At 34.4% G+C, this 24,545-nt stretch overlaps 4 protein-coding genes across 4 annotated transcripts in view; 2 read left to right on the forward strand and 2 right to left on the reverse strand.

Moving 5' to 3' along the window:
• Nucleotides 1-5,764, reverse strand: part of LOC111698123 (ralBP1-associated Eps domain-containing protein 1) — a gene marked incomplete in the record, with an annotated part of 7,999 nt that extends 2,235 nt beyond the window's left edge. The window contains 6 exon segments of the mRNA XM_023468373.1: nucleotides 2,086-2,251; nucleotides 2,601-3,122; nucleotides 3,528-3,629; nucleotides 4,541-4,711; nucleotides 5,050-5,187; nucleotides 5,514-5,764. Coding sequence (XP_023324141.1) covers nucleotides 2,086-2,251; nucleotides 2,601-3,122; nucleotides 3,528-3,629; nucleotides 4,541-4,711; nucleotides 5,050-5,187; nucleotides 5,514-5,744 — 1,330 coding nt within the window.
• Nucleotides 5,744-12,128, reverse strand: LOC111698122 (polypeptide N-acetylgalactosaminyltransferase 5). The gene is made up of 7 exons (XM_023468371.1): nucleotides 11,999-12,128; nucleotides 11,430-11,510; nucleotides 10,755-11,032; nucleotides 10,231-10,336; nucleotides 9,425-9,661; nucleotides 8,961-9,085; nucleotides 5,744-7,851 (listed from the first exon to the last, which is right to left on the reverse strand). The coding sequence occupies exons 1-7, from the start codon at nucleotides 12,074-12,076 to the stop codon at nucleotides 6,948-6,950; spliced, it is 1,809 nt and encodes a 602-aa protein (XP_023324139.1). The 5' UTR covers nucleotides 12,077-12,128; the 3' UTR covers nucleotides 5,744-6,947.
• A 737-nt stretch (nucleotides 12,129-12,865) lies between these two features.
• Nucleotides 12,866-20,948, forward strand: LOC111698126 (oocyte zinc finger protein XlCOF6). Its single transcript, XM_023468376.1, has 7 exons — nucleotides 12,866-12,889; nucleotides 13,724-14,422; nucleotides 15,699-15,745; nucleotides 16,026-16,124; nucleotides 17,256-17,341; nucleotides 18,538-19,002; nucleotides 20,287-20,948. Exons 2-7 carry the CDS (start codon nucleotides 13,765-13,767, stop codon nucleotides 20,936-20,938), a joined length of 2,007 nt encoding a protein of 668 aa, XP_023324144.1. The 5' UTR covers nucleotides 12,866-12,889; nucleotides 13,724-13,764; the 3' UTR covers nucleotides 20,939-20,948.
• An 11-nt stretch (nucleotides 20,949-20,959) lies between these two features.
• LOC111698128 (transmembrane protein 185A) overlaps nucleotides 20,960-24,545 on the forward strand; it is a 5,497-nt gene continuing 1,911 nt past the window's right edge. The window contains exons 1-3 of the mRNA XM_023468378.1: nucleotides 20,960-21,146; nucleotides 23,422-23,600; nucleotides 24,275-24,417. Coding sequence (XP_023324146.1) covers nucleotides 20,981-21,146; nucleotides 23,422-23,600; nucleotides 24,275-24,417 — 488 coding nt within the window. The 5' untranslated portion in view covers nucleotides 20,960-20,980. The remainder of the gene's footprint in view (nucleotides 21,147-23,421; nucleotides 23,601-24,274; nucleotides 24,418-24,545) is intronic.

Raw genomic sequence — 24,545 nt, forward strand, 5'->3', positions numbered from 1 at the left:
CACTGTTTGGTTCAGCCGTTTTGACGTTTATTGGATACAAACAAACAGACAAAAAGACAGACAAGCAAATTACATATATATATATATACAAAGTAAAACGACATTTAAATATTAAAATCATTATCAAGAAGAGTGGTGCTAAGAACCCTGGAGGCCTAAGCAAAGTTCAAAGAAACCGGAAATATTCATAAGTATGAAATTAAAGCATATGCGTCCTATCTTTAACCAATGTTTTGTTCAGGATGTGAATTCAGATCTAGTAAATAAAGACAACTCGTCTGGCATTCTTTCATTATTAATACTGAGTGCAAAATATTATTTAGGAACCGCGTTTTTATCATCTTAAAATAATATTTCTCCCTTTTCCAACGAAAAAGCCAACCGGTTCAGCCGTTTCGGCGTTTATTGGATACAAACGTACAGACAAACAAGCAAAGTATATAGATATATATATACATACTAGGCTTTTCATAAACCTTACTTGGGGTCACGTGAGGTCCCACACAAAAATTGGGCCCGATCGGTTCAGCCGTTTTGACTTTTATTAGATACAAACAGTCAAACAGACACCCAGACAAGCAAAGTATATATATATATTAGGCTTTCAGAAAGCTTCGCGTTCATCTTCTATTTCAACTTTTAATTGTGGCTTTATCTTAAAGCATATTCTCTTTGTATAAATATATAGATTTCTGTTTGTCTTGTTATGTTTGTGTCCAATAAAAGTCAAAACTTTGAACCAATCGGACCCAAATTTTGTGTGGTAACACTACTAACCCGAAAACCTAAAAATGCTAAAGCCTCTATATAGGTATACGTATTTTTAGGTATATTTACGTAAAACTAAAAAGTATACATATTACATATCTATCTATATACGTTGCTTGTCTTTCTGTCAGCTTTTATCCAATAAACGTCAAAACGACTGAACCGATCGGGCCCAAGTTTTTTGTGATCCCTCACAAAATCCCAGGGAAGATTTATGGAGGATCAAAAATTCAAAAATTTGCCTCCAAAAATATTTGATTGCTATTAATCCGCGAATTTTTAAATTTTATTTTACACTGTATACAAAAAGAAAATGTTTAAAATTGAAACAGAAGATGGGCGCGTAAATTGAATATTTAATTTATCAGTTCAGTTCAGTTCAGTTCAGTTCAGTTCAGTTCAGTTCAGTTCAGTTCAGTTCAGTTCAGTTCAGTTCAGTTGCTACGTTTGGTTCAATTTAGATCAGTTCTGTTTGGTTTAAATCAGTTTCAATTCAGTTAAGTTAGGCTCAATTTAGATCCGTTTGGTTTTATTCAGTTCAATTTGGGTCAGTTCATTGCCGTTCTGTTCATGTCAGTTCATTGCCGTTCTGTTCAAGTCAGTTTATTGCCGTTCTGTTCATGTCAGTTCATTGCCGTTCTGTTCATGTCAGTTTATTGCCGTTCTGTTAAAGTCAGTTCATTGCCGGTCTGTTCATGTCAGTTCATTGCCGTTCTGTTCATGTCAGTTCATTGCCGTTCTGTTCATATCAGTTCGGTTTCGTTTTAGTTCCGGTTGGGTTAATTTAGTTTTATTTGGTTCAATTCTATTCTATTTGGTTAAAATCTGTTCTTTTTGGTTAAAATCTGTTCTTTTTGGATAAAATCTGATCTTTTTGGTTAAAATCTGTTCTTTTTGGTTAAAATCTGTTCTATTTGCTTAAAATCTGTTCTATTTGGTTAAAATCTGTTCTATTTGGTTCAATTTTATTCTATTTGGCTAAAATCTGTTCCATTTGGTCAAAGTCTGTTCTCTTTGGTTTTGATTAGTTCTATTTGGTTAAAATCAGCTCTATTTAAATCAAATCTGTTCTATGGTTCAAATCTTTTCTATTTGGTTCAGTTTAGTTCTATTTGGTTAAATTTAGTTCTATTTGGTTCTATTATTAAGTTCTATTTGATTAATATCAATTTAAGACACTATTTATTAAAACGATTCATTAAAAACATATTCAAACTACTATCTTGCTGAAAATATCAATTACCAATTTAGTCAACATGGCAATTCGAAAAATGTCTCAATGTTAAATAATAAAATTAAACAAAATATTTGTTTTACCTCCACTTCTAATATCTGGTGAGGACGAGAGTGGTTCCATCTCCTCTCCCTCTGTATCTAGATTGCTATTGGAGCTGGAGGAACTGGAACTACTTGAACTACGTCCTAAACCCTTTCTCAGATCCTCATTATTCCACAGCTGTTCATAAACTACTCCGCGTTTACCCTATATTTACAAAAATTCCTTAAAATTCATTGATATCTAAACAATTGATAGAAATAACAGCCTTTAAATCAATTCAGGTATGGTCATTTAATGAAACTATATATTTTTGGTCGGGGTTCTAATATACGCTTTCCAAGACGAAGTAACTTAGGGATATTAATTATAAGAAACATCTGAATAACGCTCAGAGAAATCAGGTATTGGAATGGGGAGACATAGTTGAACCTCGTAGACTAAGTTGAACCAATTCACTTAAGCTTAAATCGGTGCACACGAGAACGAAGTCTACACGGAAAAACGTGGTCCGAGAATTAAAACCTATATTAATTATCATTAATATCTTGATTACCTTCGGAGGTTGCCTGCCTATGGTTTGTGGACTATCCTCCTCACTTGACTGTAGTAGAGGAGAATCCGGGGATAATCTGAGAGGAACAGGACAAGCTATATTTGGATCTTTACTCGCGTCCACCGCGTTAAAATCAAATTTGACAGGTTTAGGACGACCCGGGGAGGAGAGAAGGGACTCAGGACTGACTGCGGAATCTGTGTCTAATACTTTAATAGTATCGTTGGGAAGGGAGAAATCTAAAGAATCGGTTTCCGTTCCGTCCAGCAGAGGTCGGGGGTTCCCGTCATATAAATCCTTGTTGTTGTGTCGGTCTATAATCTTATCCTTTAGGTTTGATGGTTTAAGGCAGAGTGGGAGTTCGTCCGGGAGAGTTATATCGTTTCTCCGGAGAACCACCAGGTGCATGGCAGTTAGGAACTCTTCTAAACTCAAACACCCATCTTTAGTTACATCGGAGAGCTGCCAGATCTTTCGTAGTTCAAGAATTGGGAGACGAGATTTCTCAAAAAATTCTTTCGCCTAGAAATCAAGAAAATTAGGGTGGATTAAGGACTTAAGTAAATTTTTAATAAACGAACTGTCAAGGTAAATTGGATAACACTCCTATTTCCTTACACCTTTATCGAAGCAACATTGATGAAGATTTCGTCGTTTTTCTTTCTTAAAACGAGTTTAATTCTGCTAAATTTCTTACAAGTCTCTGCAGGATAAATCTGACAGTCGCGTTCATAGCAAATTTAAAACAACCAATTTTCAGAGAGAAAAAGAAAAACCTTTGTAATTTTTACCCTGGAGAACCGAGGTGAATCGGAAACTAGAAAATTAAGGATTTTCTCATGTAAATTGCATAGAATTATTTCTCAATTAATGCTTTCAGAAAATCTTATTTATAAAAATACTATTATTAAAAGATGAAAAGTTTACCTGTGTTCCCGGAATGACTCCGAGAGGATTTGGTTGCATAGATTTAAACTGGGTCATATAATAACTCATCTGCTCTTTAGTAATCAGCCATATATTCTTCTCCTTAACAACATATTATCTATATATAAATTTGGCTTGTCTGTCTGTTTGTTTGTATCCAATTAACGTCAAAACGGCTGAACCGATCGGGCCCAAATTTTTTGTGGGACATCACGTGACCACAGGGAAGGTTTATGAATGATAAAAAAAATGTGTTTTAAAGGTTTTTAATTTTGTAAAAAAAAATTAAACTGTTGAAAATCCGTGAATTTTTTTTAAATCCGCAAAATTTTGTTCTTTGTTTTAAAATTTAAACAAAAAGAACATGTTCACAATTTAAATAGAAGATGGGCGCGAAGCGCCCTAAAAGACTAGAAAGAAGGGCGCGAAGCGCCTTGAATACTGGAAAGAGATATTAATGATTGAAAAACCTGAACTAAAATAAACAGAAAAATTTAACTGAGGAGGAATATGTATCAATGAAGTGAAAAATGTTGAATCAAGTGGAAGAATGTTGAATTAAGTGGAAAAATGTTAAATCAAGTGGAAAAATATTGAATCAAGTGGAAAAATATTGAATCAAGTGGAAAAATATTGAATCAAGTGGAAAAATATTGAATCAAGTGGAAAATTTTTGAATTAAGTGGAAAAATGTTGAATCAAGTCGAAAAAGGAATGGATTCAATGAAGGGAAACTTGATTCAATGATGATAAACTTAATTAATGATGATAAAATTAAATTAATGAAGGATAAATTGAAAAAAAAATGAAAGGAAACTTATATTTATGAAGGGAAAATTGAATAATAAAGTAAAACTTAATTAGAGAGGAAATTTAAATCAATGAAAGCATTAATCAACGAATAACAGATTTAATCACTCATCACTCAGTTAAATCTTAAATCAATCAGTCACCAGTTTTTAAACTGGATTCTTAAGAAGCTAAAAAATCGCCAACTATGAAGAATAAATTACCTCCTCTTCCTCCTCCTCGTCGCTTGACTGTCTATCACTGCTCTCCTCCTCTGTTCCAAGGAGCTGTCTGTTCTCCTCGGAGTGGGCCGGCCAACAGAACGGACCCAGTTTGGTCGGGGTGGGAGGTCGGGACTCACTAGCTGTACTACTAGGGGTGGGAGATACAGTTTCCTGAAATAAAAATCTTTAAAGAAATTCTATGAGAGAATTTAAAATTTACCTCTGCCCCCCCCCCAAAATCGTCAAAAAATTTGCCGTCGAAAGATCACTACAGTTTCTACAAAAGTGAATTGCGGATTTATGCAAAAGAAAAAAACGAAGGAAAGTAAGGGAAATTATATCAATGCAATATCTTCTTCATTGATAATATGATAATGTGCGACAGAGTATCGTTGTGAATCGGACATGCAATACTTTTTTTAAATTTAGGGTCACTAGAAATTCGTCATTTGATGGGAGAAAAAATACAGGGAATAAGAACTAATGTAACGGTTTCTATGCATCTTTACCTGATCACTGCTATCTAGTCTCCTTGAGATCTGAGGACTCCTACCCGGAGCTAGGGGGATAGCTCCAGGTTTAACAGCAGGTGAGTTCACTATATCATGGGATCCAACAGCACGGAACGCACTCCGGTTCATCTCAGGCTTAAAATAGATAATTAAAAAAAATGCGAAAACCAGTGCTTAGGATCCATTTTATATCCGCCCTGAAAAAAATTTGGATCCGAATCCAGGTTAAGTTTTTTATTTAATATTTACTTTTTTCGCTTTTTATGTAAAAACTTTCAGAGATAAGCGTGGACACTGGATGCTTTGATCATTGGGATAAAAGTTTTAAATCGATTGACTGAGCTCACTCTTTCTCTCTTGTTGGACAAACCTTAAAACGCTCGACTAATAAAACGCGGAAGAAGAGGTCAACTGGATTCGACCAATTTGAATTAATTAAAAAGTTGCCAGCGGACATATACCTGAGATGTTGCCGTGTTTATGAACTCCGGAATCGGAAGTTTTGAATCAATATTTGGTCCAGCCGTATCCCGAGAATCCTTGCGTTCCCCTGCTACAGGTTGAGGGACTAGGGGTAGGTCTCGGAGTAGGGAGTTGAGGCCTAGTGTAGGCTGGTACCTGGAGTCATCAACCAGGGGATGAAGAGGAGTATCTGACGGTAGTTCAACATCATTGTCAAACAACAAGGACATCTGAAAACAAACAGTGTAAAGTTAAACAATCAAACCTAATGCAAAAATCTAAATAAATACATTAATTACATTAAGAAAATACATGAATATCATTACTTTAATAATAATATTTATCAAAATATCACATTAGTCGAGATAAGAACACGGTAAGGCACATAGTTAACGGATATATAGTAACCGACATTTGAATTGATCGTTGACGTGACACAATGGTCTCTTGACGCCCTTGTGTTTACAGGCGGACGATGTCCTTGGCAGCAAAGTAAAGTTGTTATTAATAGCTTCTGAAATAAACTCAGGGTTTTCTGCACGCTTGCATTGCACAAAAAAGGTAAAAAATATTTAGCTTTTTAACTACATAATGTTCTTCTATACAAAAAAACGTAGATAATCACGTTTGTTTAAAATATATTCTGACAACCCAATCCTGTACAGTGAACATTCAGTTGTATAGAAGAGACCTGCCAACTCAAATGTCAATTACTGTATCTATATTTAGAGCCAGGCCTGGCCAAGCCACAGACTTGAAAAACAAACAAACACAGGTGTATGGCTTGAATAAATTATGCAAAATATTAAATTGCATTATATTATTCGAGCAATCGGTCCAAACGGTGAAACACATTTTCGTCATTAGATTATCAAAAATACAAAAACTTCAATTACATTTACAATGAACAAGGGGAGAATAAATAACTTGATTTACATATATGGCATTCACAACAGTAGGAAAGAACACCTGTAACGTGTAGAAATACTAAATAAGTTTGTTTAACATTTCAAAATAAAAATTCAAGTAAATTATATTGAAATACTTAAAATCGTTGGTTCGTTCTTAAAAAAAGCGCCCTGAATAAAAACTTGCACAGCATAAAAAAGAAAGTAATAAAAATAATAATCAACTCGAAAGTTTTAAGAGTAAAATTGGCTGATTCTTCCATGTCAAAATTCAACTAAAATAATTCAAAAACCCCTGTTCATTTTTGATTTTTAAATGCCCAGTGTATTAGTGGAATGTACAGTACTTATTTACATAAACTGGAAGACGTAACAAAAAATTATCTTTTGACCGGGACGGATTCATATTTGATGTCCAGAGAGGAGAGAGGAGAAACTGCAGGCATAACTCTCATATTGATAGCTTTATGTGAAAACTCGTGAAAATTTTCAAATTTAGTTTAAAAAACGGCTAAGCTCTCGTTTTTAGAGTTCATCGTGGTCTTTCTCCACTTCATCATTGCTCTCCATATTATCATCATTGTTATCAATATCATCATCATCTTCATATTCGTCATCATCAGAAACCTTAGGTATTCCCTCCTCATCGTAGTTGGTAAAATACCACTTCTGCTCCGTGTCCATGCTATTACAAGGAACCAACCAGAGAAGGAGAGGAGTTCTGGTCACCTTTAAACAGTTCCCGGAATCAAGATGTTGTAGTGCACCCGTCCTTGGCTCATAATTCCACAGATCAGCTCCGTCACAGTTTACTAGCTCAAGATGACTCTCGTTCTCCGAGTCAGGAGATTTCTTTCCGAAGCAGAGAAAATCCCTGGTTATTTTCCCCTCGGAGGTATAATACCAATACTGGTTTCCTTTCTTGTTGGTGCAATCAAAGACAAGAACGGGGAAACCAACATTGTTCTCAGTATCCTGTTGATCCAGACAGAACTGATGATGAAAGTTTCTAATCTCTCCAGATCCAATGATATAGTGGGATCCTAAATGGGGAACATGGCTCTTTAGAAACCACTGAAAGGATTTACAGTTGAGGGATTCTCGTAGTTTTCTCCTTGACTCTATTTCTCCGTAGTATCCTAGATTCTCCTCTAGTGAGGACAGAGTGTTTCCAACCCTGTCAAAATACAAGGCTTTATATTCATCCATCCAGACGTCAGCTACACGCTTGTAATTGTACTCAGGAATCTTTAGATCAGTTCTCCACTTGTACGGACTAAAGGATCTGAATATATGCCCAACCCTAGAGCAAGGAACTATCTCTATTTCTCCACCACACATCCAGACCTTGAAGGATAGTTCTAGCTGTTCACCTCCCCAGATCTCCATACCGTCATCATAGTATCCTAGCTCCTTGAACCAATCCTTCCTAAATTCAAAATAGTGTATTAAAATTGCATGATAAATACAAGTGTTCTTTTTCATAATAAAGATGAAAAATTGTTAAAATTCTAAAAATTGAGTTGGAGGGGGGGGGGGGGGGGTTGATTTTAATCAAAAATTCATCATGAATCGTAACAGCTGTTTGAAAACTTCGTGACTGTCAGATGTAAAGAATTATTTGCAAGGTTTTATCTTAGCGTGCATTGTCAGTAAAAGATGAAAGAATTAAAACAGGCGAGTTTCAAGTTACACAGAAATAAAATCCAAGTATAATCACTTAAAGAAGATCTATCAAAATATCAATTAAGGATCGTAAATTATAGCGTACTCTTAGTTTTCTTTTGTCAAGCATCGGCCCAAATCCACCGTTATTTTCGTTATTAACGTTTCTACGTAACCTCTATCAGAGTACCTTTGTTTTGAACCATTTTCGTACTGTTTAAGGGAACTGTAAGCGTAATTTCAAGTGAACCTCCGTACAAAGATGGCAACGCCCGATATACAACGCGACGGTCCCTTTAATGCTTTGTCTGATCAAGTATGAATTATATAGCCATGATTTTGTTTATTTAAACCGTTTCTATTTATCTATCTATCTATCACCCTGACAGTACGAATGCTACCAGGTAACAACCCCTCAACAAAGGTGACTTGCGCATTTATTACTTTAAAAACATTGAAAAAAGCCCGGAAATTAACACTTTTCCTGTCAGAAAAACGTTTTATCAGGTGAAGGTTAGAAGGGTACAGTAGTGAATTTGACATTTCTATCATTGCATGGATGAAAGATCACTTAAACCTACGCTTACAGTCCCTTTAGGTGACTCATATTTTATACTTTTTTACATCGCCCCTCATCGTCTTCCGTCCAATTAATCTTACTTCCCTACCTTCAAAACCTCATGACAATTTTCCTCGTTCATGATATTTCTAGGTAAGGGAAATGTATCTTTAACTTCCACCCAAGGATTTCTCAGAACTTAACATGCGAATTCTGACAGTTACAAACCGCCCCCCCCCCCCTCGTACCAACCCACCTAATAGGACGAAATTAGGACGAATCCATCTTCTCTCCCCTCCCCTCTTAACACCCACCTGATAGCGAAGAGTCCCCCTGCCATAGCTGGTGTAGTGTACGGAGACCAATCAGGACGAATTACTTCTCTCCACCCAAAGTCCAAACTCCAGTAGAAAACCCCCTCCAGGTCACGTGTTACAAACTAACAAGAAAACAGCCCTGGTGTATATTTTCTTTAAAAATAAATCATTTCTCCCCCTCTATTTTAAAATCTTTTTTTACCCCGATGTTAGGTATTTTTTTTATAGATATTTTCGCCTAAATTGTAAAAATTTATGATTTTCAGGAGAAAATAAATGAAAGTATGAAAATTAATAAAACACTTAAATTTGTATATCCAATTTTTCTTTTTTCCCAAGAGCATCAAAAATCTTTCTTCTCACCCCCCTGGCAGTGGGTATTCTTAAAAAATATATAACCCTGCAAGAAAATGAAAAAATGTTTTTACTATTGATTAAACTTTATGAAAATAAACCGCTACCTTATACTGAAAAGTTTTGTCGTTAATCTCCTCGATGACGGGACAAGGTACAGCTTTAGGATTGAGACGAATTCTCTCCAGAAGTGGTTGCAACCAACCCTCAGTAGCCTCTATGTGAGAATCAAGAAAAGTGAGAACATCTGCCTTGGCGGCTTTTACTCCGGCCATTCTTGTTCTCATGAGCCCACTTCGTTGATCCATCCGGAGCAGACGAACCTTATCCATCTTCTCTACAGCCTAATTAAAAAATAAAAGATAACAAATATGTCAAGATGAGGGAGTTTTAGGTAAATAAAATTAAATTCAAAATTTAACAAATTAAATTCCACCATATCTACAATCTAAAGGGATTTTAAACGTATCTTTAAGTGTCTCCTCATTGATAGAGTGGCAGGATGGATTCACAAAGCAAAAGCTTAGTCTTATCAAATATGAATTAGGTATGTTTTTGTTTATTTTAACTGTTAATTTTAATTTCAGGGTTCTCTGCAAAAGTGACTGGCGCATTTATTGCTTATAAGAAGCAATTTATTGCTTATAAGAAGCAATGGAGAAATTATTAGAATTAACGCTTTTCGAGTAATAAATAACTATGGTATCTTCAAGATACCATAGTTATTTATGAGATTAAGGTTTCAAGAGTACCGTTGTAAATCGGACATTGTCATCTTTACATGCAGGGTCACTTTTAATTCCGCTTACAATCCCTTTAAGTATGAAAAGGCAGCCCATCAATTATAAGTTAGTACATTAAATTTTCCCGGATCATTATGAAGTTTTGAAAATTGTAAAATATATTTATTAACCTTGGTTAGTTTATCTCCAAGGTGTGGAAGTGTACTGGCATCATCAACAAGAATAATTTCTTCTATTAGTTCTGCAGGAGAACGGTTTAATACAGAGTACACAGTTCTAACACAAATATGTACATTGTAGTTATAAATTTAAATAGTACATACATCAGGAGTGTTTATTTGCTTGAAAAATCATTTTTCTTCCATAAGCTTATCCATTTATTAAGAGTTTTTGCTGATTTGGGGAAAATCAATTAATTTTTGGGTAATTAGTACCAAAAAGAATAAAAAAGTTGCCTTTAGATTTTTCATCCCCCCCCTGGGGAGGTTAATTCTGAAAAATATACACCCCTGACGTACATAGTCGTACATATTCAATATAAGGGAGTAATGAAATTTAATTGATTGAAAATTTGAAAGGTGTTAATTTTCTGCTTGTTTTTCTCAAGTCATAATTATCCAGACAAATGATAAGCCCTCCCAAGATTGACTGAATTCAAATGTAAAAATCACTACGGTTAAAAATGTTTTCTTACCTAATCAGAGTAGACCATGCTTCATTATGGAAAATAACAATAACTGAGGTTTTGGGTAAATCTGAAACTTTGAAGAGAATATTTTCACTTTTCTTACAATAATTATCTCTTCTGTCTGGTAAACTCCTGTTCAAGGAGATCATGTATTCACTGATATATTCATCAAAACCGTGAGCTTGGTACATTTTCTCCTTCTTTTCTTTTTCCTTAGGTTTAATATTATCCAACTGTACCCCTGTGCCCATCTCACCCGCAGCCAACCTTCCGTTCACAAAATCCTGAAAGATATATTTATTTTCATTTAAAGTTTAAAACTGGAAGAAAATACGATTTAGTTCAGTCATGCATCCAGTTCCTCGTTTGCACTAATTTGTTTTCCCTTCGAATAATTAATTAGTGCTAATTATAATAAATGTTCTAAGTACATTATTAGAAAGTAATATTTTCGCAGATTTTCATCTTTTCATTAGGAATTGTAAAAATTTACAAAAATAAAAGCTGTTTTAAGAAGACATTTTCTATTATAACTTTTAACTAATTGTGAGGCCATATCAGGTCCCACATATAGATGGGCGTAATCGGTTCAGCGTTTTAACGTTAAATTGAAAGAACACAAATACAAAATAGATTAGTGTTATAAGTCTCATAGTATATTTGTAGAGATAAAGTTTGAACCTGCATAGCCTGATCTTGCTGCAGTTTATTCTTCAGATGAACTCCCTTCAACCCATCCTCATAACTGTTCGTCAACACAACCTTAACAATTTAGAAATAAATAGAAAACCTCATTCTTACAAAGTCAAAGAAAACTGTTTTACTTTTCATCATATTTCTCGTATTTTTCTCATCCGATGATATATCTTAGTGTTGTAAATCCCCCCACCCCTCTTTTTCCTCATATTTTTGGCCACCTATATAATTTAACCAAAACTAACCTAAAATATATAACCCCTACGCGTGCCTCCCCTGAAGAGGGAGGGCCGGTACAATAAATAATTTATTAACACATGTAAAATGGAAGTGTGTATATGATCGAATAGTATACATAGTTAAAAAAGGTATCAATATTTTTCAAAAAAGAGGGTTTTAAGGNGTATTACTGGCCCCCCCCCCTCAACTAGCGATTGCAAAGACCTACTTGTTTATCTCCAAAATTAGGTTTCAAGTTACTCAAACATTATAACGGACGAGTGGTAACCTAAAATTAAGTTAACATTCTCTTACAGATTGAATGTTTGATTTACCTTGAAATATGGAGTATTAATGTGATCATATCCATGCAAACTACCAACTAGAGAGATGAGCAGAACTAACTGTAGCATTTCGCAACCTTAGTTCTGTTTTTAATAATACTTTCTCTGAAAAAAAATATATAAATAATTAAATGAGGCTTAAAAGATGCTCTATTGATGTTAACTTTCAAAATAATGAACGACATCTTTCAGACTTTGTAATCAACTAGCTTGGGAACCCCACGATGGCTTTGGTTACTCTTAGTTACTCCTGCAGTTTATCCGAACTTGATCAATTTCACCAGGAACCTATATTTTCATTTTAAAGTCGATATACTCAACTTTGGCTTTCAAAAGCAATGTAAGAACATTTTCCTAGTTCTCCTGAGTTCTCCAATTAAAATTTGACGCAAATCGGTCCAGGGGTTCCCGGGTTATTATCGGACATACAAATAGACAGACAAACAGAGATTATAACTTAATAAAAATAGATGAAAAAAAAGCACAGAGAGTAAAAATATTCATATTTTAAAAAAGCACAATATTCCTAACTTGACTTTTTAGTTCTGAAAAATATTGACAACAAGTAATGTGACTGAAAACAAATGGAAATACTAAAATGATGGTGTTATCAATGTAAATGCAAAAATCTGCAAGATTAACTAATTACAACAATTTGCTACGTAGATGATCGAAAAATCTAGAAAAAACATGTTGAGGTAAACATGAGCATAACTAGCATTTCAAGAAACTTCAGAAGTTTTCAGTTTATTTTGCCTTTGTCACAATAACAGGCAGTTTCACTGCATCAAGCTGTAGGACTGGGAAAGGACTAGATCGGTGTCAGAGTTGTGAAAGTAACGTGGCATTTACGCACAAGTCAGATTTTTACAGTCAAGGAAGGTAACAAAAACAAAAAATAATCCCTTTTTTTCATACAAAAAAAAAATTTATCGAAGTATAGTTTTGTTAAAATTTTTCTGCGCAAAAAAATAATTTTATAGAATGTTAAAAATTTTAAAAATGGTCTCCCCTTCTCTGTTTATTTCTTACTCCGACTCGAAATTAAACAAATATTTTCAGTTTCACGAAAATGAAATTCTCGAAAAGTCACTTGCTGAAGCTCAACATTGTGTCGAATTCAGAATTGCTTTATTATAAGATATATTCTTTTTCTGTATTTCATTAAAGTGCTGAATATTATTGCTTTCCAAAAAATATGACTGATAGCTAAGTAGGTCAAGAGGTTTCAGCTGATTTGGATCATAGATTTTTCATTCGCAAAAACTTAATTAAGCAGAAATGCACGGGTATATTCCTAGAGAACGATTTTTGGACCCCCCCCCCTCCTATCAATTTTGTACATGGGTCTGACAAGAAGTTTCTTAACTTAACCTAACCCGTGGCCGCAGCGCTCGGCTCAGAAAGTGTCTTAACTAATCCAAAAATCGTTCACTAGGACAGACCCAATGCACGTACAAATTTATTTCAAACACCAAAAATGTGAGAAATCGAAATCTTTGGGTTTTGCCACAAGGTATCTTTTAGGATATAATCCCGAGACTTCTTTGCTAGGAAATGGATCAACTTTAGGACAGATAAAGATTATTCATGTTTCTCTAGATTTGCAAAGATTTATATTTTAAATAATTAATATAATAAATTTAATATATTTAATATTATTATCACACGTCATCTATATATATAGATTGAAGTCTTTAAATGTAATAATTTCAGATAATTGATCTATATAGGATCGTTTTTATTTGACGAAGAAAATGCCTCCACCATTTGCAACAGGTCTGCAAGAGCTGCTGGGAGAGGGAAGCTTCGTTGATGTTAGAATTAGCTGCTCAGATCACTCTCCGAGCGATGGTCTCGGATCCCACAAGATCGTACTTGCCGGAGCTAGTCCGGAGTTGCTAGGAACCTGTCTGGATACCGGAGAAGAGGAGGATTTGGTTTGTATCCTGCTTCCGGATTTCTCCTCCTCTCTGGTTGCATCCGTTCTGTCAATACTCTACTACGGAGAGGTTTGGTTAAGCAATCTCTCTCATCATATAGAGACGGTGAATAGTTTATTCCGAGCTCTAGGATTAGATATGATAATACTAAGAACAAGAGATGAAATAAAATTAGTGAAACTATCATTTTTCGTATCAAAGAAGAACACCAACTCATCCGAGAAAATAAAGATGGAACCCTGTACTGAAGCTGTATCTCAAACTAACATTATAAATATTAAAAAAGAAGTACTGAACGGGTCCGCGGTAAAACAAGGATTTTTCCCGACCGTTGAGACCGCAACTGTCCCCTCCTCCTCCCTACTCAAGTGTCCTTATCTTAGCTGTGAGTTTCATGCGGAATCTATTCCTGAAATGCAAACCCATATTTACGAGTGCAAGCAGAATCAACGAAACGCAACGCAATTTACAGGTATTTCGATAAGTAATATAAGGGGCGTACTCAGAAACTTGTCCGAGGGGGGGGGGCTTAATTATTTTCTTCTTTCGGGTGATTGGAGGAAGCTCAAAAACCCCTATGAAAACCATAGATTTTACTGATCCAGGTGGTAGCTTAGACCCCATACCCCCCCCCCCCTTCCTTTGAGTAGGCCTCTGAGTAATATTGTATATTTATACGGGTTTTTATTTAAAGTTACTGCAATACTTCTAAACGTTATAATATATTTCAGGTTGTTTTACGATTTAAAATATTAAAATATAAAGGTTTTTTATATATATTTTACAGTTCAAAAATTATTTTACACTATTGCGGGAGTGGAAGAAGAAAAATTGGACTTTACTGGCAAGTTCTTGCCTTTTTAATACTGAACCAAAAAAAATTCATGTCTTTTTCTGTTTAAATCATTTATGTTAGACCAATTATTCTGTAAAATCCATTAAGTTCTTCGCCGCTACTTCTCTACAGCTGAATTGGTGTTTTTGTTGACCTGTGTAAACATCACGATACTAAAGATATCAAGGAGGTACGAGATGTACACAGAGGCGTATCAGGGTGGACTATGGGGGTTCAGCCCCCACTGGATCTATGATTTTCAGGGGTTTATGGGCCCCAACAGGTGCTGACCCACCCCTGGACAGAAAAAAATTAACCTCCCCCCCTGGACGAATTCCTTAATAAATTCCTAAATACGCCGCTGAATGTACACAATGAACCACACCAGCTATTCTATTTTATAGAATTCACATGATATAACACATTACTCAAAAATGTTTTTAGGTTTTTATTTCTTTATTAATATGTTTGTATCAATTAATTTTCGGGAAATGTGTTAAAAGTTTCCATTAAATGTTTAGATAATTCACTATTATATATGATTTTAATAATTCCATTTATTTGAAGATTTTATATCCAATATCATTAAATTTATTTATTTTTCAAATGAGAGGAGGGGGTAAGGGGGTTAGTACTTGGTATATATGTTTATGTTAGGTATGGCTGGCCAAACGGCTGGACCGAATGGGCTGAAATTTTTTAGGAAACCCTTGAGTACCCCGGGGGTAACATAGGCTAAAAAGGATAGACACAAATTCTCATTAAAAATTCTAAATATTTTTTTTAATAAAATTTTGTTTTAAATCAAATTTTTTTTTTAAATTTGATTAAAAAATATTACATAGGCAACGCCGGGCACTTCAGCTAGTATGAGATATTTGATAATAAAAAAATATATATTTTTGTATTTCAGAGTCAGTTCATCATGTAGATATTGAACCTGTTAATCTCAGTATTAAGGAAACCAAGATTAATCTTAGATTCATGTTTCTTGACAAAATCAACATTGATTAAAATTCTAAATGTTTTCTTCAATAATTTTATTCAGTAATTTAAAATTCCAGAATATTTTTAGCAGAATGAATGTTTAAATTTTAAAAAATTTTACTTTGTAAATTATATAATTGGTTGTTATTAAATCATATAATTGAAAACATTTTTAAGTATAACATTTCAGAATGCTCTTAATTGAAAGAATTCTTGATATTATTTTCTAAACATCATCCTGGTTGGGTTGCAGAGAGAGCAAACTACTGGTGGAGTAAAACTTGAATCATTGGAACCAGATCCATTGGAGCGGAGTAGTTATACAGAGGAGAGCAAACCAGACCATTTCAAGGTATTATACACGGATATATATTATTGGTTTTTGTTCTCCGCTTTAAATGTATGCTCTGTTTCAAATACTTGAATAATAGAATCGAAAAGATCTTCGTTTCTAGGGGTTCTAGTCCAAGACATGACGGAGAAAAGCACTTGCTACTTCATACATTTTGAATTAGATTGTAATGGTTTTGCGGATTTTCTCTTTAAAGTTGGAACAAAAAACCCGCCAAAAAAAACAGTTGCTGTCAAAATAAGTATATAATTGGTTTCATGTTGTCTGCTATAAAGATATGCGGATGGAGTAAGAAAACAGGAGCTCGACCCTGGAGCTCAACGTAACATAGCCTGTAGGTCGACATGATAGGTTGACTGTAGGTTGAATGATAATATTATTGATAATAGTTAGTTAAAGCCGGACTTTTCATTAATAGGAGGTTTCATACACAGATAACAGATAAGTCTAATGGTATATTTAGTTTTTTTTTTGTAAAATCCTGCTCTGTCATTTTGTCACGTACATGAAATGTGTTTCTATAGAAAGTGTTCTTTTAAATTACAATTCTTCACATGGATAAGCAATGGTCACCGGATTGGGTCTGCAGGTCTACAGAAGGATAAAGGAAATGATGTCCTTGTTGCACTAGGGTTGATAGTCCTAAGCCCAAACGATCCCAGAAGAAATCCTCGGCAGTACGAACTTCGGATCGTATATTGCATTAACAAAACAAAAAGTTTTTGTTGTTTCCATATCAGCTGATAAATCAACCAGATAAATTATTTCATCAGAGCTGAAAACTTTAGAATTGGATACCTTTAATCCCGATCGCATAATCTCAATATCCAATGTGGATACTTTTAATTTCCTTCTTAATTCGCTCTTTTTCTTTTTCTCTCATTCTCTGCCAGTTTCCAACCAATAAAAGTTCACTCATTAAATGGCGCGCAAAATTTCAAATTTCCCGGCTTCTCTGATTGGGTGTTTTGGTTTCTCCAAATTCCACTCAATTGGTTGAGATACTTACACTTTTGTTGATACAAACTTAAGATTGAATTAATCTTTAAATCAACCAAAAGAGAAGATCAAACATTGATCACAATATCCACTATTCTTAAGTTTTCAGCTCTGGAAATGTTTATATTGTAGACTTGTTCCCCTGTGAAGCGGGATAATCTGAAGCTTGAAATAGATTCCGAAGAAGAGGTTGATAATCCTGATGATAAGGAAGACAGGTATTCAAAATTGAAATCAAATATTAATAAAAAAAATTACTCCCAACATCTAAAGTCTAATTATTAGAATCAGCTTTGAACGAGCTGAAAGTTTTTTGTCCTGTCTTTCTTTTGTCCTGAAAGGAAGCGTTGCATGTTTGACAATTTGCAATTTCTCAGCAATAAGTGGTGAACTAAGGAGATAATGAAGTTAATTTTCCAAATTTCTTGTCGGAGACTGTAAACTAAGAATTAAGCACCCCCTGACAGCTCCGATTTTACATTTGGCCCATACAGAGCTAAAATTCACAATACCAACCTGTCCAACACCTAAGGACTCGACCTGTAAAAATATAAATTAAATTCCATTTAAAAATGGAAGACGCCACTTTACAACGATACTCTTTAAACCTTTTGACAGATAATCGAGGGCATAGAACTCATTGTATATATCTCTTAAGTGCTGTGTAAAAACTGGAGCATACACTAGCGTACTGGCGCAACAGGCATAAACACACATTGATTTCTAGATAATTGAAATATTCTTTGTCCAAACTGGTTTTCAAAAATTCGAATTTAAATATTTCAATTCTGCAAATTCTAGAAATTAATAGTTGATATAAAACAGCTTGCAAACAACGTATTCAACAATAACAAGCGTTTCTGTAAAAACGTCTGTTATCCTTGTTCACTTAAAAGTATTAAAGGGTACCGTTGTGAATCAATAATGCCTCTCTTAAAGGAAGGTTACTTGAAATTACGCTTAAAAGTCTCTTAATTTTGATTATCTATTTTGTACAGGGTGTCCCAAAAACATGGGAATTCAGTGACGAATACGATATCGTCTTTGTTATGAATTAGCATTGTAATACCTAAATTCAAAAGCCATAATATTATTGTGTCTGCTAGAGTTTATTTTATGAAAAGGGTATAAGACTGTAAAGATGTTTCTATAATGTCTCCGTGACCGTGAACCATGAAGACGGACAAGTTTACTCTGTTTGTATACTGTAATTTTCTTGTTTTACAAAGTACAACCGTATGCAGTCAAAACATAAACAAACAAAATGTGAACATAGCAGATAAACTCTTACAGATTACAGCTTTCTCAGTGGGTATCACTATACTAAATCAAAGAATTATTAAGAATTATTTAAAAAGACGATATCAAATTCGTCACTGAATTCCCATGTTTATTGGGACACCCTGTATTATAGTGGTGAAGAGGAACTTGAACTAGAGGATAGACAGGTTCAGTGTGTAAAGTGTCCATATAGTACCCGGAGTCTTAGTGCTCTTCAAGCTCATGTATCCATGCATCAGAGGAAGGATTTCCTCAAGGAAACCAAGAACACGTGTCCGGTCTGTAATCTCAAGTTTCAATCCTTGGCAGAGCTGAAGAAGCACATGTTGGAGAACTACTCCCGGCAGGACTCCTCCTCCTCCTCCTCCTCCTGCTCCTGTATTCTCCCGGATTGCCGGAAAATAATCCCAACCAACAACAGTTCTAAACTTCAATTGTTCTACCATCATGTACTATATGAGCACTATGGGAGCAAGTATAAACTAAAATGTGATTTCTGCTCTTTTCGTTCCATCTCCAGTAGCAGGCTTAAGGATCATCTCATGCTCCACGCAGACGAGAGACCATACTCCTGTTCAACCTGCCACCACGGGTTCAGGTAGGATCTTTTATGGTTTCATCTATTAACGTTCTATAACTATTTATTATAACACTCTTATTTTGGTTCGCAGTGTTGTAAAGTTTTTGGACAGAAATTTTCTCTTGATCGAGAAGGTTCAAGCCTTTTTAGATTTAACTATGTCTTCAGCTTTAGCAAGGGACAAAATTTAATCTATAAAGACGAGAACCTTCGAGATATAGAGAAACTTTAAGTCCAAAAACTTCATAGCACGGTGTGCCAAAATAATAGTGTTATTGGTAATTTTATGAAACGTTTGTGTACTTGTCTTATTTCTATGGCTTTTTATATAGACCAAATAAGCGTTGAAACAAAGCAGAAGTAAAAAAATAAAATTGATATAAATTTTATTTTCATTTCAATTAACAAAAATTTATTTTGGTGAAAATCCGTGAACCAATCAAAACTTTATTGCACACGCGCTAATGTACAGCTAATTTATCTTTATAAGTAAAAAAAATATATTAAAAGAAATTTCTATTTTCCAATTTTTTTAACGTTTCACAATTTTTCAGTAAAGCGGATCAAAAAAAAAAGTCTGATTAGGGGTTCAATGACAAACTCCGGAAAGAAAAACTTTGGGAAATACAAACTGCGGAAATACTAAATAAATTGTCAAGTACAATAGATGGCAACGTAGAATTTGTACACTCTCAATACAGCTGTATTCTGACGTCACAAGTGTCAACTGATTGTTTGTGTCCGACAAAATTATTAATAATAGTGATCATTTTAGACTAAGTGCTTTTCCTTCAATATAATGGCAATGTGTGTTTTCTTCTATTTTTACACTTTTTATTTAATCCTGGAAAACATTTCAACAAATGTGAAAACATTTCGTTTTCCTTATTATATTTGACACTTGTGACGTCGTGAATAAATTGGTCCATTTCTCTGTTGCCACTTATTTCTTGATAATCTATTTGGGAAATACAAACTCCGGAAATACAAATTCCGGAAAAGACAAACTGAGGAAATTCTCTGAATTCTAGTTTAGTTTTTGCCTTTTGAGGCACCCGAATATTATGTAAGGTGGCCGGGCCCTGCGGATAGGTCAGGCTAGAAGGGTCCGCGCTGGGACTAGGATAGACTTGGAGGCTGAGCTCTGCTGCTAGAATATGATAGTGGTCGAGTTCTGCAGGAAAATAAAATCCGGAGTTTGTCTTCTAAGAGTTTGTCGTGGGACCCTCTAAAATGCATTTTTAAACAAATTCTATTTTGTTTAAAAATTATTAATGATCTGTTATTATGTTGATTTTACAGATCTCGAACACACCTGACAGAGCACGAAGCCGCCGTTCATCTGAAGGAAAAGATGATTGAGTGCACCAAATGTAATCTCAAGTTTTCAACTCAACAGCTTCTAAACAAACACAACAAACAGAAACATTTAGACGATCTTTATCCATGTGATGTTTGTGAAAAAGTTTTTTCAACTAAAAGTGCGTTGAGATGTCACAGAAACAACGTTCACAATGCTAAGCCAAGTGTTGAATTGATCTGTGATCAATGTGGGGACAGTTCACCACAGTGTCGGTGTAAAGTAGAGGACGGAGAGAAAACTCTATTTTGTCCGGAGTGCGGGAAAGAAGTGTTCTCTAAGAACCTATCAGGACATATGCATTATCATAGACAGTCCTCGCTCCGTCCTTATATCTGTCAGGAATGCTCTAAAACATTCACTCACCCTGCTAGTCTGAAGCGACATGCTCTCATCCATACCGGAGAAAAGAAATTTTCATGTAACCAGTGCGGAAAACAATTTTATCAGAAAGTCGCTTTCGAAACCCATCTGAAATCTCATTCGGAGGAACGAATAACCTGCAAGGGTTGCAATAAACGCTTTCTGACAAGATACTTGTTAAACTTTCATCTTAAATCTCGTAAACATTGTAATTCTGTTTATAATTTATGAGATTTCAGAATAATGATGTAGCGGGAGAGAGGAACGGAAGAAATGGCAAATCTTCAAGGAATATTCCAGGAGTTCAACGCGAGCAAGTTCGTCGTGTTCAGCTCCTTCCTCGGGTTCTCCCTCCTCCTCACCCTCAAGCTAGACAAAAATATCGACTGGTCCTGGTGGTCTATCTTTATCCCGCTCTGGATATGGAAGGGAATTGCAAGTAAGATTTAGTAAATTGGTTGTTCTTCAGTCTTTAAAAAAATTTTTAAAGCTTGATATTTTTTTCTTTTCGCGCTAGGTTTTCTTTCCCTTAAGTGCTATTAAGAAGCTATTCTGAAATCCGTCAGGGGGGTGCAAAGGTCCTGCCGCCCCCCCTGTATCCGCCCCTTTTGATAATAATGTTAACCATTTTCCACAATCTCAGTTTTTGGAAGCATTGTTAATACGTTAAAACAACCTTCGATGTGAAAATTAATCTTTGATTCTAAAATTAACATATAAATTATAATTCTCAAGTGCCAATTCCTTCGAATCATCAAAATGTATATAGTATAAAGGTTTTTTTTGTAGTTTTTAATGCTTTTTTAAATCTAAAATTATTTTAAAAAAACATTAACATATGTTTCAACAATGGTGTAAGGTTTAAACACATTTAAAATAAACTATTAATATCTATATAAAAAAGCTCTTCGCTATAGCTAACATATAGCACGTTGTGCCAAAATAATAGTGTTATAGGTAATTTTATGAAACGTTTGTGTACTTGTCTTATTTCAATGGTTATTTATATAGATCAAATAAGCTTTGAAACAAAGCAGAAGTAAAAAAAAATAAATTTGATTTAAAATTATTTTGCTGAAAATCCGTGAATTAATCAAAACTGTATTGCACACGTGCTATAATGTACTGCTAATTTATCTTTATAAGTAAAAAAAAATATATAAAAAGAAATTTCAATTTTCCAATTTTTTTAACGTTTCACAATTATTTAAAGAAAAACATTAGCATATGTTTCAACAATGGTGTATGTGCACTTTTCAGTTTTTAGTTTTATCTCTCTATAACTTTCAGCGTCGGAACAATAGAAGTGCATAACTATTTAACCAATGTATTGTTTATACGCCACCCCGTACACAGAATAATCAAGTCTAAAGTTTTTGTTGTAGAATTTAGTAAAATTCCGCGAAAATATGGCAGAAAATCCACCAAAATTCAAAATTACTAAACAGTACAGTTTAAACAATTAATATCACACATATATAAATGGAGTTAGAACGATGTTCTGTTTGTGCTTGCTGTTGGGAGAGGCTTGGTTCTAGGTCTAAAGCTTTATATTCTGCTAATGAAGCAAAAGAAGAGCAAATTAGAACCTTCATTTTCCCTGGATAATCTTTTACTATCAAGCATTATCCAGACGTAGTTTGCTCTGAATGTAGGAGAAACCTGTACAAGTTGAAAGCAGGGGGTTTTCCCTCTGGAGCCTATCTCTACAAGCTGAGCAAATAGCATCTAAAATCATTAAGAAGAAAATGGAAGAAGAAAACCTTTTAGATGGAACTACGTTTTTGTTATCTACAGGTGAAACTCCACTTCAAATCAGAGTGGAAACTCCAGATAAGAAATCAGACAGAAGAACTGTTAAGCAAATATCATTACAAGTTATACAAGAACTTCAAGTTTTATTGGAGTTGTCTGTGAATAAGACAAAGGCTCTTGTNGCTAACTATTTGTACCTTGAATGTCATTTGATTTAACGAGTCACTTCTTGAGATGGGAGGGAGTAAGTCTATAGTGATCTTGATCTCCCATGATCATCTGCAACATGACAGCCATTAAAACTCGAAAGTCGAAAGCTTGGGATTGATATAAATCATTTACAGAGTTACATTTAAATTGTGCCATTAATAGTTTCTATAAAATGCTTGTTGATAAATATGCTTGATAAAATACAGTTTCATTTCATATCGTAATTTTTAAAACACAGGTAGAAATTGCATTTAACATTATTTTAACTTGAATAGTGCGGGATTAATAAGAGTTTATTGTTCATATTCAATCACCCTGCATAGAAAGTTCTTGACAGGATCACACTGATTCACAAATCTTCTCACAGGCTGTAGTTTATCCTAGAATAATAGTTTAGATTTTACAGTGTAAGGTTTAAACACATTTAAAATAAACTATTAATATCTATATAAAAAAGCTCTTCGCTCATGTTTATATATGTTAGCTATAGCTGGCTAAACGGCTGGACCGAATTGGCTGATTTTTTTAGGGGAACATAGGTCAAAGAAAATTCGAAATTTTATTAATTCAAAATCGAATTTTTTTCCGAAATCGATTTTTTCACTTCTTCAAAATTCCATTTACTTATAATTCAACGGGCAACGCCGGGCACTTAAGCTAGTTCATACATGTTTAAAAATAACTGTTAACTTATCCGGATCCTAATTGCTAGTTTTTAGTTCCAAGTTTAAAAATGATATTTTATTTAGTCAGTGGAGCCCTAGTAGGTTCCTACGTATGGTGGAGAACTCCTCAATCACGTATACTCTCGGAGGAATATGTTCAGTACAAAGCTATGCTCATATCCCTGGCAGTTCATCTTCTCCTTCTCATGTTTGAACTCCTGGTAGCAGATAATCTACAGTCAGGGCGCCATCTCTGGATACTGGTAAATAAACATTTTTAGGAAATAACAAAATTATTACTTGTAGGGGTGAAACTATGCGGGCCTTTTTTAAATGCTCAAATTCGTCTTGCTCCAGTCCTATATTTTTTCTTTCAAACTCATTCAGATTTTTTCTCTTTTTTTGATCACGTAAGCGTTTCAAAAATCGTCAATATATCACGTTAGGTATCAGAAACGTTAAGAACGTAAAAATCTCTTTGAAATTAAACCAAATATAATCAAGAAGACGGTTATTGGGAAGAGTTAAAAAAAAAACTTGTTTTGACTTCAAGGCAACTAATTTTTTTTAAATATCAAAAGTCGTACGAATGGACAGTTTTCAACTGTTCGAAACGCATCTTTTGATATACCCTTATAAAACATGTTTTAAAAATAATTGAAAAATAGATCTCCCAAATGATCTGTGGTGCCTAATGGAGTAAATACTGAATAAGTTTTAATTTTTTGGGTTGCTTAAAGGAGATTTTATATGAAATGGTTTCATCCTTACCTTTCTCATAACTATTTGTTTTATATATCTTTTTATTTTTCGTTTAAATTACAAATACAGTATGACGCTTTGCATCCTGTACCCCTTTTTACTTTTCTCGAACACTCCCTTTAATACTTTAAATTAACGAGATAGTCAATATGATTTATGTATTTTTCTTTATCAGGTTTTTATCCCGCTGGTGTTTGTGAGTATAATCTCTGTTGGTATCTGTGTCTGGAGTGTGAGACATGATCGATCCTTTCAACTTGAACTCTTCTGTGCGGTCAACAGTCTTCAGTTCGTCTTTCTAGCACTTAAACTGGACGGGTATACTTATTTTATATAGTTTATAAAGATATTGTCAACAGTCTTCAGTTCGTCTTTCTAGCGCTTAAACTGGACGGGTATACTCATTTTATATAGTTTATAAAGATATTGTCAACAGTCTTCAGTTC

The sequence above is a fragment of the Eurytemora carolleeae genome, unplaced genomic scaffold (genome assembly GCF_000591075.1).
Source record: "Eurytemora carolleeae unplaced genomic scaffold, Eaff_2.0 scaffold64, whole genome shotgun sequence".
Taxonomy (NCBI): domain Eukaryota; kingdom Metazoa; phylum Arthropoda; class Copepoda; order Calanoida; family Temoridae; genus Eurytemora; species Eurytemora carolleeae.